The sequence below is a fragment of the Lissotriton vulgaris genome, chromosome 5 (genome assembly GCF_964263255.1).
Source record: "Lissotriton vulgaris chromosome 5, aLisVul1.2, whole genome shotgun sequence".
In the NCBI taxonomy this organism is placed as follows: Eukaryota; Metazoa; Chordata; class Amphibia; order Caudata; family Salamandridae; genus Lissotriton; species Lissotriton vulgaris.
In genome coordinates, this window is record NC_141693.1 from 420,610,662 (window position 1) to 420,626,526 (window position 15,865).

At 44.7% G+C, this 15,865-nt stretch overlaps 1 protein-coding gene across 2 annotated transcripts in view; it reads left to right on the top strand.

Annotated features, from left to right (window-relative positions):
• The window catches only part of WDFY4 (WDFY family member 4), an 856,906-nt gene that overhangs the window by 621,683 nt on the left and 219,358 nt on the right, over positions 1-15,865 (top strand). For both annotated transcript variants that reach the window (XM_086921796.1, XM_086921797.1), the window contains one exon: positions 12,063-12,211. In XM_086921796.1, coding sequence (XP_086777922.1) covers positions 12,063-12,211 — 149 coding nt within the window. The remainder of the gene's footprint in view (positions 1-12,062; positions 12,212-15,865) is intronic.

Below are 15,865 nucleotides of genomic sequence, written 5' to 3' on the forward strand. Positions count from 1 at the left end.
AAAGAGACCCTGAAAGAAGGTTGTGAGAATATTTGGTTACATCCGACCTGTAGGGAGAAAGATATCAACAGCTTACCCCAGTTGTTGCAGTAGTGCGCTGGACTTACTCACGGAATTGCCGGTCTAGATCCTCCTTGGACCTGTCGTCCTTCTGCGGTGCCCGAAATGAGAAGCAGAGGCCCGCCGGTCGAGTTTAAGTAGCCCCGTTTATTGTTTTCACCTGGGTAAGTATGGAAATAGAAGGAGGGATGCGCTCGCGCTAGATGCCTCGTCATTCTGCCGTGGAGCGCATGCCCAAGTGAACAGTGTTTCTCACGCATGCGCATCGCAGTGTCGGAAGGACAAGGAGTGCCTCCGGGTCTGCGCATGTGCGCAGACGTATTAGAAGTCTATTGCTGGCAAAGGCTGAGGGGAGAATGCTCAGAAGGTAGCGCTGTTTAGCGCCAGCAGCAAGGATGGCTTGCTCGAAAAAACAGTGGCATACCAAAAAACATCTATGTGTATGCAGCGATTTAAATAGTATGCTGTATACAGAGGTGCCTACATGTAGGCTTGGGCGCTGATATTATGCATGAGGGTATGAATAGCTATGCTGGGTTACACTGTGAGAAGAGAAAAAGGAAAGGCAGGTTGGGACACTGGGGTAAGCTGTTGATATCGTTCTCCCTACAGGTCGGATGTAACCAAATACTCTCACAACCTTCTTTCAGGGTCTCTTTCTCTGCCAGGTGACCCAAGGAAGCTTTTTACAGCAAATAGCCTGTGTGAGGATAATGCACTTTACTTACCTGTACCTCACCGTGCTAATATCCGCTGTTTTAGCTCACCACCACTACAATCGGTTTTAAGATAAAACCCACGCAGGTTATGTCTCTGACATGACCACACCATAGCCGAACATAGGTCGAGCACCCACCTTATAAGTCGGCTAATGATGTGGAAATTAGCATATCATGCTAATATGACTCTACCATGTTCGTCTGTCTACGCCTTATATGTTATGTGTAGTAAAGCAAGAGGAATCCCCCTCTAACATATAACGCACCTTAGGGAGTGCGACACATAGCAAAGAAATAACTCAATCACTATAATTTAGTAATTTCATTTATCTGCACCTTTTTCACATACTCACTTGGTCCTGAGGAAAGCCAGTTTTAAATTAAATAAGGCCTGGCTGAAACATGTAGACCACACAGGACGCAGGAGGTCATAATTCGCACTCCAACACGTCCGTTTGCCTTTTTAGTAGCTAACAGGGGCCCAGTAATTAAACTTTATTTGTTTTCCCTCAGGTACTGGGACCCACTGTATAGCTTTTTAACGTTCACTTTCTCACTCACTACACTGCACTCTCAGCGAACATACCAGCTCCGCAGTAAACTGGCGTCGAAGAACACCCGGGACACACTCAGTGTCACTGTGGTGGGCCCGATGATGAAGCATGCCCCTAACTAGGTTGGTGGGTGAGGGCTTCATGAACAAGCCAATGGGTTTGCCGGCACGCGTACTTCATTGAGTCTTCCCCCCCCCCCTAATATAGCTAGTCCTTTTTGATTTTGACATATAATCCTGGGGATTCGGACTAGCTTACCTAGTCCTCACTCTCTCCTTTGATTCGGCGACTTTTTAACTATCACCATACACTCCAAACCTCACCAATCACTGATCACCACAGAAAACCCACACACACCACACTTGGGGCCCGATGTAGGTAAACTCCACTTTACCACTTCTGAAATACCGAATCATACCGATTCGGTATTTCAGAAGTGGTAAATTGGAGGGGGGGAAATGTAGGTAATCCAGATGTTTTGATTACCGATTCGGTAAAAATCGGTATTTACCGATTCGGTAAATACCGAATCGGTAATGCCCATTGCTTCCTATGGGCTTTGAAGCCCATAGGAATCAATGGGCATTACCGATTCGGTATTTACCGAATCGGTAAATACCGAATCCATCAAGGGTGCAGGGGGTGTCACTTTGACACCCTCTGGCACCCCCAATACAGGCGTGGGTGCCATGTGGCAGGCATACATGCCCTAAGGGCAGTATGCCTGTCACATGGCATAGGTGTGCATGCACACATGTGCATGCACACCTGGATTCGGTATTTTAACACCCAATTGGATTGGGTGTTAAAATACCGAATCTGAAGGGCCTGTGGGACTGAAAGTAGTCCCACCTACATCCCGAATTTTAAAATTCGGTAAACTTACCGATTCGGTATTTTTCAAATTCGGTAATTTTACCGAATTGGTAAAATACCGAATCGGACAAAAAAAGGTCCCCTACATCTCAAAAGGCCAAATACCGGTCGGAAACGGCCGAATTCGGCCGTTTCCGACCGGTATTGGCCACCTACATCGGGCCCTTAGTCTGTATAAAAGTGCTCCCGCGTAGGTAGTAGCACGCCGCATCCCGTTGAGGGGTGCGAAGACCTCCATGATGAAGCATGACACCAAGGGTGTGTGAGGGGTATTTTAAAAACACATAGTGCTCCCCACCATAGTAGGGACCACACTAACTCCCTTGTGGACTCTATCTTGTTTTTTAGCAGCAGGGATGTGCCAGGTAAGATGCGTCTCACAAGTTTACCCATGCACCACCACAGATGCGCCGCATTATTATGCGGCGCATTGTGGCGCAAGGATAAACAGATGCGTTGCGCATTGCTGGAGTCATGTCGCAAGCGCGACACAACTCCAGCAAGTTTCGTGGCCTGCTCATACATAACGTGGCGCCTCACGCCTTACGCCTGCTTCAAGCAGGCGCAAGGTTTTGACGCAGCAGCGTCAGAAAACTGACTGAGTGGAATCTTCTACATTTCACTCAGGCATTTTACCGAGGCTTTACTGTGCTGGAATGCCCTCCATGCGCCGGAACGCCCGCATGAAACCTGACGCAGGTTTTATGTGGTGCAGGACTTTACAATGTGACGCATCTCCCTAGATGCGTCATGTTGTAAATAGGGCGCAACATGGCGCATGGTTTACGCCGCCGCTGCGTCACAAAAGTGATGCAACGGCGGCGCAAAAGTGGCACAAGGGGATCGTAAATCTGCCCCTTGGCATACACTCTCCTCCATTGCACAATTGCAGGTCCTTACCTGGTGAACTGCCTGCCAACTCCTTCACATACATGGTCTTGCTCACGAGCTACCAGCAATGCAGTAAGTCATTCTTGCGTCTGACTGTGTGAACACTACAGACACACATGCACTACTGCTAAAATGGCATCCAACTCCACAATGAACAAGCTTGTGCTTGAAGCAGTCTCAGACACACAACAAGTCAAGTCTGTGCAGACTTGATTTCTGGTCTTCCCACCTGCCACACCCTTTCCCAACTAGTCACAGAGTGGGACCCCACCCACACCCTATACCAAATTGGGGTCCCACCCCTGTAACGAGTTGGGGGAGGGCGGGGTGACAATGATATCTACTCCCTGATTGATGTGGAGTATTAGCGGTAACAGGCTTGTGTTTAAAACGCCCTGGGCCAAATTACCTCCACGTCATCAGGGGGTGGAGACTGGGCTTTGATGCTAGATCTTTGCCAAGCTGATGACCTCATAGGTCATCTAATACCCGCCTCCCAGGGAAGCAAGTAGTTAAAGCGCTGTCGCGTGTCCACATTGTTGTGGAGCACAGCAACACCACTGATGTCGGTGAGTGGGACAGACAGTGCCCCCATTCTAGAAACTTGCATGGAAAATTGTATTTTCATTAAAAGACAGATTTTAAGTATTGCTATGATTGCTTTGTTTTTCTGTGAATGTAAGGGGGCGGAGCTCCGACGCCCGTGCACAGAAACCACAGCAGGAACTGTGGGCGGAGAATCAGAAGGTGGGATTAACCAGAGGATTGGATCAGTGGGTGGAAACAGAGGTGTGGCCAGAATGCACAAAACATCCCAATTTTTTTTATTTGTTCGGCATTACACTGACCAGTTACATCCTATTATGTTATTTAATTCATCCAATGGATACGCATGAATATATAAGGTTTAATATGAGTTATTGACATTAAAATACATTCACAAAGTGGGGTATGTTTCCAATCTCAGACTGTTCCAACTACACTTAAAAGTGGAATAACAAGCCATGTGTCTCCAAGCCAGGCAGTTTCTGTCATCAGCACGTCTTCTCCCTTTTTCCACAAGAGCAGTTCAAACATGAATGGCAAAATATCCCAGTTTGCAAATGTTTTCTATATAATTATGACTCTGACATATTTGTCACATAATACAACACCTGCTGCATAATCTGACAATGTTAACTAATACATTGTTTGTAGCTTTAACAGATCAAAAGTTACTAAAAATGTGCCTTGTGTTGCTGCTGGAAATAAATAAACAAAAGGAGGAAAGAGAGGGTGAGAACCGTTTCTTAAAGTCACGGTTTTCAGTAAGTGAAGAGATGCTAAACAGAAAGATGGGGAATAAGAGAAAGAAAGGTGGGGGGGGCAGCTACCTGTAGCAGAGCAGAAGTGGACACTGCCCTTGTCTTCTCTGGGCAAGAAGGAAAAGACAGAGCCCTTTGACTTCTCTGCCTACCCCGCCCGTCCGCTTGTCTCCAAACGACGACAAACGTCGAGCCTTATCTATAGGCCTTGGCTATTTCTGCCATTGAGGGATGCATATTTAAAATAAAAAAGTAAAAGACGGAATCTATTGAATTAAAAAAGGAGGGGCACCCCCTGCCCTGCCGATCCTGCCCACTTCGACCACTGCTGCTATGACATTACATCAGGTAAGAGGAGAATGAACACGGATGCCAGGCCAGCTGCTTTTTTTCTTATCTATTACACATGTTGGTGAAACCCACACACAAATACTTGTGTTTTTTATCTCTACACCCTAGTCAGTGCACAAATAATAAACAATGGGTTACATGTATTAAGCATGTTTCCATTCGCAAGCGGCCCGATTCTGTAAATCGGGCCATTTACGACCACAAAAACGCTTTTTGTGATGTACAAATCCCAATTTGCGATTAATTGCAAATTGGGGTTTGCGATTCGCCATTTGGAAGGGGTGTGTTGAAAGCGTCCCTTGCTAAAACTAAATTGAAATGATATGTATGAATGTTTTGTGACAGAAATGCGGCTGTAAAACATTCACAATTTACTGCCAATGGAAAATTGGTGGTAACCCATTCGCAAATGGAAAGGGGTGGAAAAATATTTGTTATGAGCAGGTAGTACTCTTAAAAATGAAACTTCAGTTTCATTTTTTGGGATAAATGCACCCTGTTTTCCTTTAAGGAAAACAAGCTGCATTAAAAAAAACTATCTATTGTTTTATTTAAAAGCAATCACAGACATGGTTGTCTGCTGACCCCAGCAGGCCACCATCCCAGCAGGCCACCATCCCAGTGATGGCAGCGAATCATAGTTGGTCACAAGTTGCAATCTACCTCATTAATATTCACCAAGTAGGTCTATTTGAGACTCACTACGATTTGCTAATGAAACTGAAAAGAGTTTCATACAATTGGAATAGCGATTCGTAATTATGATTCGTTAAAAATTGGAATTAGGAAATCGCTATTCCTGACTCTTGTAATCTAGCCCTTAGTTCCAGGTGTGTGTGTCTGAGCTTCATCAGAGGTACATAAATATAGATTCTAGAATTGGAAGCTCAGCTCCAGAGAAGACTACGGTGGTTTGAGTGGGAAGAATTGTTTAAGGCATCTGTGTGACCAAGTAGACAGACCCTCCGTAACTCTTTGTCGGGGGATTTAACCCCTTTAGTGAATGCTCATGCATGACAAATATTTTCAGCATTAGGGTTTCCAAGCACAGATCACATTACTGGCATAGCCTGAAGGCAGTCACACTTGAAATGCAGCGATTTCAATCAATTGATGAGCATGTTAAATGTGTCTATCAAAGACGCTCATTTCTTTTGATAATGTATTTTTGTTGCTAGTATGGTTGCAGACATTAAGAATTAAAGTGGAATTTAGTGAGAAAAGTTAGACATAGAGGCACATAGTTTGTTACAACAAATATATTAGAATCAGTTTAATGTAAGTCAGCTTAAAAAAGTACAGATGTTCAAAATGTACACAAAAAGTGTGATTTGATGTTTTCAACAATGATCTTTAGTGTACAAAAAACAGACATACATATCTCTTTCTGGTCACCACTGTTTGCTTCAGAAAAACAGATCATAAGAATGAAAAGCGAGTTTTTGCTATCCATGCGTTGTTTGAACTGCAGCTGCAATTATGGCCTGTCTTTCATCATGGCTGCTGTCTTAAGTCCCAAATGGCCTGTAATACGGAATTTGGAGATGGGTTTTTATATGAGAATTGCAGATTCCCATGTTTTATACTTATACTGACTTATACTAAATCATAAATAAAAGTCTCTAATGCTGGTAATCCATAGTCCTGATTCCGCGAGGGAGCCAACCCGCAGGTCCACTCTTCGAACACCTATGCGTAGAAGGAGCATATGAAGAATAAGGTGTGTAGTCTGACGACCCAATGGCGGATGTGTCTCTGGTCCACTAACTCCTGGATTCCAGAACCAACTCTTACTGTGCCAGCAGTGTCCCTAAATCTCAGCTTTGGTTCAGACATTCATTGAGTTGCTGGAAAAGAGGTACAATTGTCTATCACTACAACGGCCACTCTGATAAGTGATTTTTATTTACATTCTCTTGTTTTGTAGAACATTTGAAATAGTACTAGGTACCTACAAATTACATGTTGTGTATGTAAATTGACATTTTCTTATTGTGTGTCTTCTGAATAGACATGTGTATTAATGCCGATGATCCACCCTTGAGTTATGGTCACTGCTCTCCTAGCATTGACATGAGTTTGACATGGTTCGAGTTCAATGAATCTCCCAGATTGCATGCTCGAGAGAGAACGAAAAGGGAGGTGTTACACCTACTACCTGTGTAGGGACATGTTATGCTAGCTTTAAGTTTGAGCTATACACAAAACCTAATGATAAACACTCTTTACTCCTTTATTCTAGTAACCATCCCAAAGCCAAAAAGGATAATGTTCAGTTTGGCGAGTTCCTTAGATTAAGGAGAAATTGCTCCAGTTTGGAGGACTTCTATAAACATGCTGAGAATACCAAGACGAAGCTGAAAGCACGGGGTTATCCCTGCAAATTGATAAAACATGCACTTAAACGTGCACGTTTCTATGACAGAGACAGTTTGTTAGACCAAAATAAAAATAATAACAAAAATCATGCCTCTCTGGACAGAGTGGTTTTTGTGATGCAGTTCTCGCATGTGAGCAACCAAATTAAAAATATTGTTAACAGGCATTGGAAAATGTTAAACTTTAACACAGACAGGCAGCTTCATAAACCTTTATTCTCCTTTCGGCAAAACAAGACAATCAGAAATTGCCTAGTTCATACATACAAGCCTCTAAAGGAAACCCAACTAACCCTAACCGGCAGTGTAGCATCTGGTATCTACAAATGTGGGACATGTTCCATATGTCCCCATTGTATTACCAGCAAGAACTTTGAATGTAATGGCAAAAAGCTAACTCCCACGACTTTTAACAATTGCCGGAGCCAGAATGTGGTGTACCTACTTCTTTGCCCTTGTAATTTAGGTTACGTAGGTGAGACTAGCAGAGAATTGCGTACCCGTGTTCTTGAACACAAGTCAGCTATCCGTACTGATAAATGTAATGCACCTTTGACTGAACATTTTAAATCTTCGAACCACTCGTGCGAGGACCTCAGATGGTTCATTCTCGAAAAAATCAGGATCAATCGGCGAGGTGGTGACATAGATAAAACAAGAAAGACAAGAGAACAATGGTATTTTTGCCATCTCAATTCCATTCTAAAAGGCCTTAATACGAGGGAAGACTGGGCCAAATGTCTATAATGTTCCGGAAAAATAACATGAGATAGGCTGTAGATACGTAATGTGGCCCCCTGGTTTCTAATTGACCGGTTTTGGGTTCGTCTCCACTAATTGTATTACGTTTCAATTTTGGGATACATTAAAGCCCATTCCAGTTGTTCAAATTGTTTCCCTTATGGGGTGCATTTAGTGGATGTTTATGATAGCGACATTTATATAACATAAATTTCCTTCCACTTTTTTATCGTATACCTTTAGCTAGACACTCTATGGCATTCTAGGTATGTCTGCCAGCGGAATAGAGTTTCCCGTTTCCTAGCTGGTTCATGCGATAGGCCGCTTTCACTATACTGCTACTTTGCCCTTGAGCGATCTATGCCATTCATTGACAAGTTTAAATTCTGTCGCATTTGGGTATTTTTATTTCACTTTGACCCAATGCAGGCATTAACAACAGAATAGGGTATCTTTTCCTTTAATACATATTATGTACTAAGAAGCCGATTGGACCACTTAGTTTACAAATGAAAAGGCTAGTCTAAATAGCAGCCATTCTGAACCTACGATTCAGATCCGGACCAGATAGAGAACCCCTTCTTGGAGGAAGAAGGGTGGAGTCAGACGATGTCAGGACCAATCAACCTCCAGGATTTCCAGTCACTTGATTTGCATACTGCAGACTTCAATAGCTTGACTACAATAGGCCCACGGGGACTAGCTCAATTGACCAATCAGAGATCACTGAAGGGTTCTTAAACAGGACCAGCGTGTAAGATCTGTGCATTCATCACAGAACCCCAGTACACACCGGTGCTACCAGAGACCTAGTAGGTAAGAACTAGCCTAAAATTCTATGCCGATTTTCTAGCAGGATTTTATATTTTCAGCAGAATTTCATGAATTAATGCGGCACTTTGCTTATTAACCTTCAAGGTAGCTGCAAGTACCCAGACAGCGAGTGAGCGAGACGGCATCAACCCACAATTATATTCGATATACGGGAGAAGCTGATCCTTTTAAGATAGCGCTGCAGGTATGCCTCTCAGATATAATGTTTGCCCCAGATAGGTGGCTAGGAAGAAGGATTTATTAAGGTTTAAGAATAGTAGCCCTACCTCTCCTCTCTCCTCCATCAGGTCATCTGGTACTCGAATTATAATAGTCACATTTTGAAAAATCCACTGGAAGGATTACTGGTTTTAACTTGTAAGAGCGCAATAAATACCAGTTCGCAGACTTAAACAGGTAGGCTCCAGACTAATATTTTAGATACACGAAAGGACATAACGTAGAGAGCTATCATTTTGATTGGCGCACATTTTCTATTTAGGAAAGAGAACCAGCCACACAGAGTTTCACGACTTTCACAAGACCAATGGATCATAATAGGTACAGATCTTGATATCTAGAACCTTAGCTGCCTGGGAAATAAGGGTAAGAGCAATCCTCAATTAGACCACCCCTAGATTTGACACTTAGTCATATAAGAAATGTGAGTAATAAAAAATCTCCCGTGTTTGGTTAAGACTAGTAATGTATTGAGATCATGCATATTTAAACCAACTTTTCAAAGTAGGAGCTCATGATTATAACCCCCCCTTTAATTGTAATTATATAGCAAAAAAGATTTTGTACATTTTGGAAAATTTGTTGTCACCAAGCTGGGACAGTGGGCAACGGTTTACTTTGTTGTTGTTTTTCTGTTGTCTTCTCTCTAAAAGTATGAAGTTAGTATACTACATGTATAAACTTCTAGTAATGGAGGAGTGGGAAAACGTAACAGACTGTGAACCCAAGAAAAATGTCGCTATTTAGTTTTTTTGCTTTTTTGTCTTTATAGCTAGAACATTACTGGCCTTATAATGGGGCTAGCGTTATTAGCTTGTGTTTACATAGATCTAACTATAAGTACTCATAATAGACCTCACATATTTTTCTAATTGTATATATATTTATTATAGGGAGATCTCACTGACCCCCTTATGGTGACAGATAAACAGCAAGTCTTGATAAAGGTGGTTATTACGATTAGAACCCACCGAAACGCGTCAATGCCATTCCTGGTATAATTCAAGACTCTGACATCGATGTTGACGTACAGATGCTGTAGTAGCAAAATATCGATGGAAACATAATGGAGTCCGAATGTACAACCTGCATTTAACAATTTTCATGTTTTACTTTTTCTGTCCTTAACTTCAATTGTGCAGGTCATAATTGATTGTCTTGTTTTGTTTTATGCATTTTAGATTAGGGCACTAGATTAGGTAGCCCAACTATGTGTTTTTGTTATGTTATGTTATGTTAATTGATTTTTTGAGCGCACAGCTGCCCCAGCGAAGGGGCGTCCCGGCGCTATATCTGAGAAGGTAACATAACTAACAAAAGCAGACAAAGTAGGGAAATTTTAATAAGGCAGGGGGAAAAGATACGTTTTAACAGCTTTCCTGAAAGCAAAGAGATCTTCTAAAGATCGAATATGAACAGGGAGCGCGTTCCAGAGCTTGGAGGCCAACACAGTAAATGATCGGCTGCCTAGTCTACATTTTTGGAAGCGTGGAACAAGTGCTAGATTTTGACCTGCAGAGCGAGGGCTACGTGAAGGAGTGTACAGGGTCAGGAGGTGCTGGAGGATTGTAGGGGTGTCAGTTTTGAGAATTTTAAACGCAAAACACAGAGTCTTAAACTCTATGCGTCTAATTGCAGGCAGCCAGTGCAGTTTAGAGATTGTACTGCAGGCTGAACAGAAGCGTGGCAGGCCCACCAGGGCCCTGGCAGCCGTGTTCTGCACCCGTTGGAGTCGCAGGACCTCCGCCTGATTGGCACCTAAAAACAGTGAGCTCGCGTAATCAAGCCTTGATGATACGCTAGCTTGAATCACCATCTGGCGAGTGGGGGCATCAAAAAAATTGAGGATAGGCCTCAAACCGCGCAGAATGCCGAAGCACGTAGATGCCACCTTCTTAGTATGACACGAGAAGGTTAGTTTGGAGTCCAACCACACGCCAAGATTTTTTAGTTCGGAGACCGGTTTAGGGGGGGGTCCCAGTTCGTTAGGCCACCAGCTCGCACCCCACAGATCAGGATGTTTCCCTAATACCATCACCTACGTTTTGAGGGCGTTGAGCTGTAGACAGTTGGCAGTAAGCCAGCCAGCAACAGCCCTCAAACCATCCGCAAAGTTTGATGCCAATTGGTCAGAGTCCCCGTTGAGAACCACCGCCAACTGGGTATCATCGGCGTATGATACCATTGTGAGACCCCAACTCTTCGCAACCGCCGCCAAAGGTTGAACGTATAAGTTGAAGAGAGTGGGGCTCAACGCCGATCCCTGCGGAACTCCTTGAGTGATGGCATGAGGCTTAGATCTGAACGGTGGCACTACTACCTGAAAGGATCGTTCCGAAAGGAACGGTTGAAACCAATCCAGCGCCTTGCCAGATATGCCGGCCTCACCAAGCCTGCGGATAAGAATGGTGTGGGATACAGTGTCAAAGGCGGCACTGAGGTCTAATAAGACCAGTGCCGCCGTTTGACCTGCATCTAGTACAGAGCAGAGATGTTCAACCATATATAGGAGTTCCGTCTCTGTACTGTGCCCAGATCTAAAACCATTCTGTGTAGGATCCAGTAGGTGTGCAGAGGTCAGATGTTTCGTTAAGATGTTATTCACATGAGCCTCTGTGATCTTTGTCACCCATGAAAGGAGGGAGATAGGTCGATAGCTCTCCGGCTTCACTGGATCCAATCCCGGCTTCTTTATAATGGGCATGACACAGGCAGCCTTCCAGCTAGGTGGAACTGACCCGGTGGTAAGGGATTGATCCACCAATTGTCGAATCGGAGGGAGGCAAATGGACGCCGAGTCCAAAAACTGGGCCGGTCTCAAAGGGTCATCCGGTGAGCCAGACTTGACCTTGGCCGCTAGGAGACTAAACTCCTGTTCCGATGGTATGGGAAGCGAGGCCAAGCATTCACAATGTACTCATAATAAATGATTTTTAAACTGTCAATTATGGTGTTATATATGATTGTACTGCTTGCATTTGGAGGTATGTTTATGTGAACCTGTTCTTAATTTGACTCAAGGGAATCTTTGAAATTTTGGGATGCTAGCTTTATCCAACATGAATCATTGGATCGTTTGTCTTCTCAATAGTTCAGTCCATCATCCTCTCACCGTTGTCTTTCTTTCTTCCTCAGATCTCGTTGAAGTTGGCAGTAGCGCTTGTTGAAGGACACACAGTATCGGAGGGAGTGCTGCTTTTTGGCAAAGAACATTTCTACATCTGCCAACATTTCACCCTCTCAATAATCGGTGATGTGTACTGCACCAAGCACTGTATCTCCAGGTAAGATCTCTCTCCCCCTATGATGTCTACAGCGAACAGTGATAGATTGCAACAGTCCCGACATTGGTCCACCAGTGGTGAATGCATAGATAGTGTCTTCTGTCTTTTCTGTGCAGGGAGAGGATACTCTATCAAAAATAAACCCAGATAAATTCATTCTCTACTTCTCTCCACTTGTTAGAAGAAACAAGTGCATGACGCGGACACTATTTTGGGGTCAACCCAAATTTAAAATGAAGACTTGTTGACAGTGGTTACATCAAAATATAGCTGTATACTGAAATGAAGAGTTAGAATGATCATAAAATTAATTAATTAATTGCAAGTTTGTATAGCGCTAGGATCGACTCCCGGAGGAGTATCTCCGCGCTTCGACCGCTGCGAAACCCTTCCTGGCTTCCCTGAGAGATGGTCCCTTAATGGGTATCTCCAGGGTGAGACCAGGCATCCCCGGCGGTCTGGTGGGGCCGTTAGTGCAGATGAGGCAAGCTTATGCCCAGAGTTGCCGAGTGTGATCGCTGATCAGAGTGGGCACCGAGGCGAGAGAATTATCGAGTCCGCTGACCCTGGTCCAGAAACCTGCCGCGTCGGGAATCGAACCCTGGTCCCGGGCCGTCCTCTGCTCTCGGGTCTGCCGCCTCTAACCAGTGAGCCACACTACTGCACTGCAGTACAACATTAACCATAATGTTAGATAAGAGATCCACAGTTATCCTGAACAAGTATTGGCAAAGCCAATACGTCTTGCCTATGCAAGAGCTATTGGCTTTGCCAATGTGTTTTAGCCATGCTGTACACCAGAATGGCAAAAAGTTAGTGGGGTAGAAAAGAGTGGTGTGGAATGGCGACGAGTGGAGTAGAGAGGAGTGGCATAGATGTTGTGTATTGTAGCGGCAAAGAGTGGAGTCGCGTGGAGTGGCGTACAGTGGAGTGGGGTTGAGTGGAGTGATGTAGAGCACATTGACGAAGAGTGTTGCAGAAATTAGTGGCATTGAGTGCAGTGGTATAGAATTCAGTGGCGTACAATGCAGAGTCGTAGAATGCAGTGCCGAATATTAGAGTGGTGCAGAGTAGAGTGGCATAGAGTACAGCGATGCAGAGCAGAGTGGCATAGAGTGCAGTGGCATTGAGCCGTACAGAGTAGAGTGGTGCAGATTAGGGTGGTGTAGAGTAGAGTGTAGTGGTATGGAGTGCAGTGTCATAGAGTGGAGTGCTGCAGAGTGATGCAGAGTAGAGTGGCGTAAAATGCAGTGGCATAGGGTATATTGGCATAGAATGCATGAGTGCAGAGTAGAGTGGGGTAGAGTTCACTGTCATAGAGTGCAGTGTTGCAGAGTAGCGTGTCATAGAGTGCATTGGTGTAGAGTGCATTGGTGTTGAGTGAAGTGGCGTATAGTGGGCGGGATGGATTCATGAGCGGATTTGATGGCTGTTCCTGCAGCGGGAGGGTGTCTGAAAACTCCCTTGGAAAGTAACCACACCTAGGGGGTAGATTCCAATCTAGCTGTTGGTACCGGAAGTGGAAACTTCTTTCTGTTTTTGAGAGAGGTGTACTGGAATGGAAGGCTTGTACTGTTTCTACATGGAGGAGTGCCTCTGTATCTTGAGCCGTGACAGTGGGGAGTGTCTTGTGGATGGTGCTGCAGGCATTAGATATCTGCTCCTGCAGCAGGGCAGTGCTTGTGTTGCTTAATCTGAGCTGGTGCAGTCTGCCCGGCTTCATTTTTGGAGACCGGCACTTATTTTCCCTCATTAGACTTTGACCCAGATCAAGATATAAAACAAGAAAGGAGGAGGAAGAGAAAGACAGAAAAACAGTGACAGAGGGAGACATTAAGGATGAAAAAGAACATGCAAGAGAGAAATAAAGGGAATGAGTACCTGGTTGAGAAAGAAAGAGGCAGAGGGTGGCATCAAGACTTCCCTGCTCTGGCTGTGAGCTCCTGAGAACAACTTTGAGCCCCACTTACTGTTTTACAAGTTAAGCACTGCAGCAGTGCTTAACTTGTAGGGCGGGGCTGTCCCGACTCCCTCTGGAATGGCCATCCATCACTGAACCTCTCAGCTCCCATCACTGTTTTATCATCTCCGATCAATAGTTAAAAAAGTGTTATTGACCTGCTCTTGTTTAAAGGCCTGGGCTGGTGAGGTCACTGCTGACTGGAGGACTGATATTAATGATTCCAAACCTCTTGAGAGCCGATACTGTATTAATGCTGGGCTGAAGCCTGCCTTCAGCCCGTCAGAGGCCTCTGTCTGCCTGTATAGAGAAGAGACCTGGCATAGGAAAGGGCCTGCTGAGTAAAAAGTTACAAAAAAGCAGAACTTGCTGTTTATGACTTTCAGGCTGAGCCTCTCTTTGTTCTCCAGTGCAGGATGAGTGTTAGGCATGGAGCTGGTAGGTCTAATCTGCCCCTGTGACTGGCAGCTAATAAGCTCCCGAAAAGTATGGCTTTAAGGAATCCATCCAGTCACCATATGTGCAGAACTGGCACATCTGAAGACTGGTTCACCCTCACATTTTACATTCCAAACACTTCCTGCATTGCCTTTATTCTAGTCATGCACAGTGCCAGCACTTCTCAGTACAGCTCTTATTCTAGTCATGCACACTGCTAGCACTGGTCATGACAGCATTACATTTATTGATGCAGTGTAGTCACCCTTGTGCATGGCTACCATGCTTCTAACGGGTAGGCCCTTCACTGCTTCTAACGGGTAGGCCCTTCACTGCTTCTAACGGGTAGGCCCTTCACACGGGTAGGCCCTTCACTGCTTCTAACGGGTAGGCCCTTCACTGCTTCTAACGGGTAGGCCCTTCACTGCACTCAGGACTGTAGCACTTTTAACCCCTTCGAAGCTAATGACGAGCTGGGCTCGTCATGGCGCTTACCTGCCGTGCGCGGATGACCAGGCCAGCTCGTCATGATCTATGGTGTTTTATATTTTTCAGCGCAGAACGGGAAAACGCCTAGCAGCCATGTGGTTAATAGGATTGCATTGGCACTTGTCTGAGGATTGGGGCGCTTTTGATGAGGTAATTACCACACTTTTTGTTCTATTGTAAGCAGGTAACTGGTGACTAATTCCGCCTCAATTTATACCACTTGAATACAAAATAAAAAAAATTACAAATCTTTAAATGTATGTATATATTTATAAGGTATTTCTATAGCTCGCACCTAGCTAAAATGATTCAGAAAAGGGGGTGGTGATGAACAGAGTGTCTGAATTAAGCAGACCACTCTTACCCAGTCCAAAGATCAGGGCTTGATCCATCACCGTTTTTTAGCTCACTGCACCATCCCAGCTCAGAACTTGGCTATATGCAAATTAGTCTGACCCTGGCCCAGTGCATCATGGGAACAGGGCAGACCAAACTACCAAGCCAATTCTTATACTGGGAAGGAAACAAGCTACCGGGGACCGGTTTCTGGCATTTCAGCCGTCTTCGGTTCATCACCACCCCCTTTTCTGAATCGTTTTTGGCCACTATAGGTGTGGCAGGGTATACTCAGACATGAGTCCCTTTCTCACTGCACCATCAGGATTCAAGCAAGCCGGGCCGAAGACGGCTGAAATGCCAGAAACCGGTCCCCGGTAGCTTGTCTCCTTTCTGGTGAAGAATTGGCTTGGTAGTTTAGTCTGCCCTGT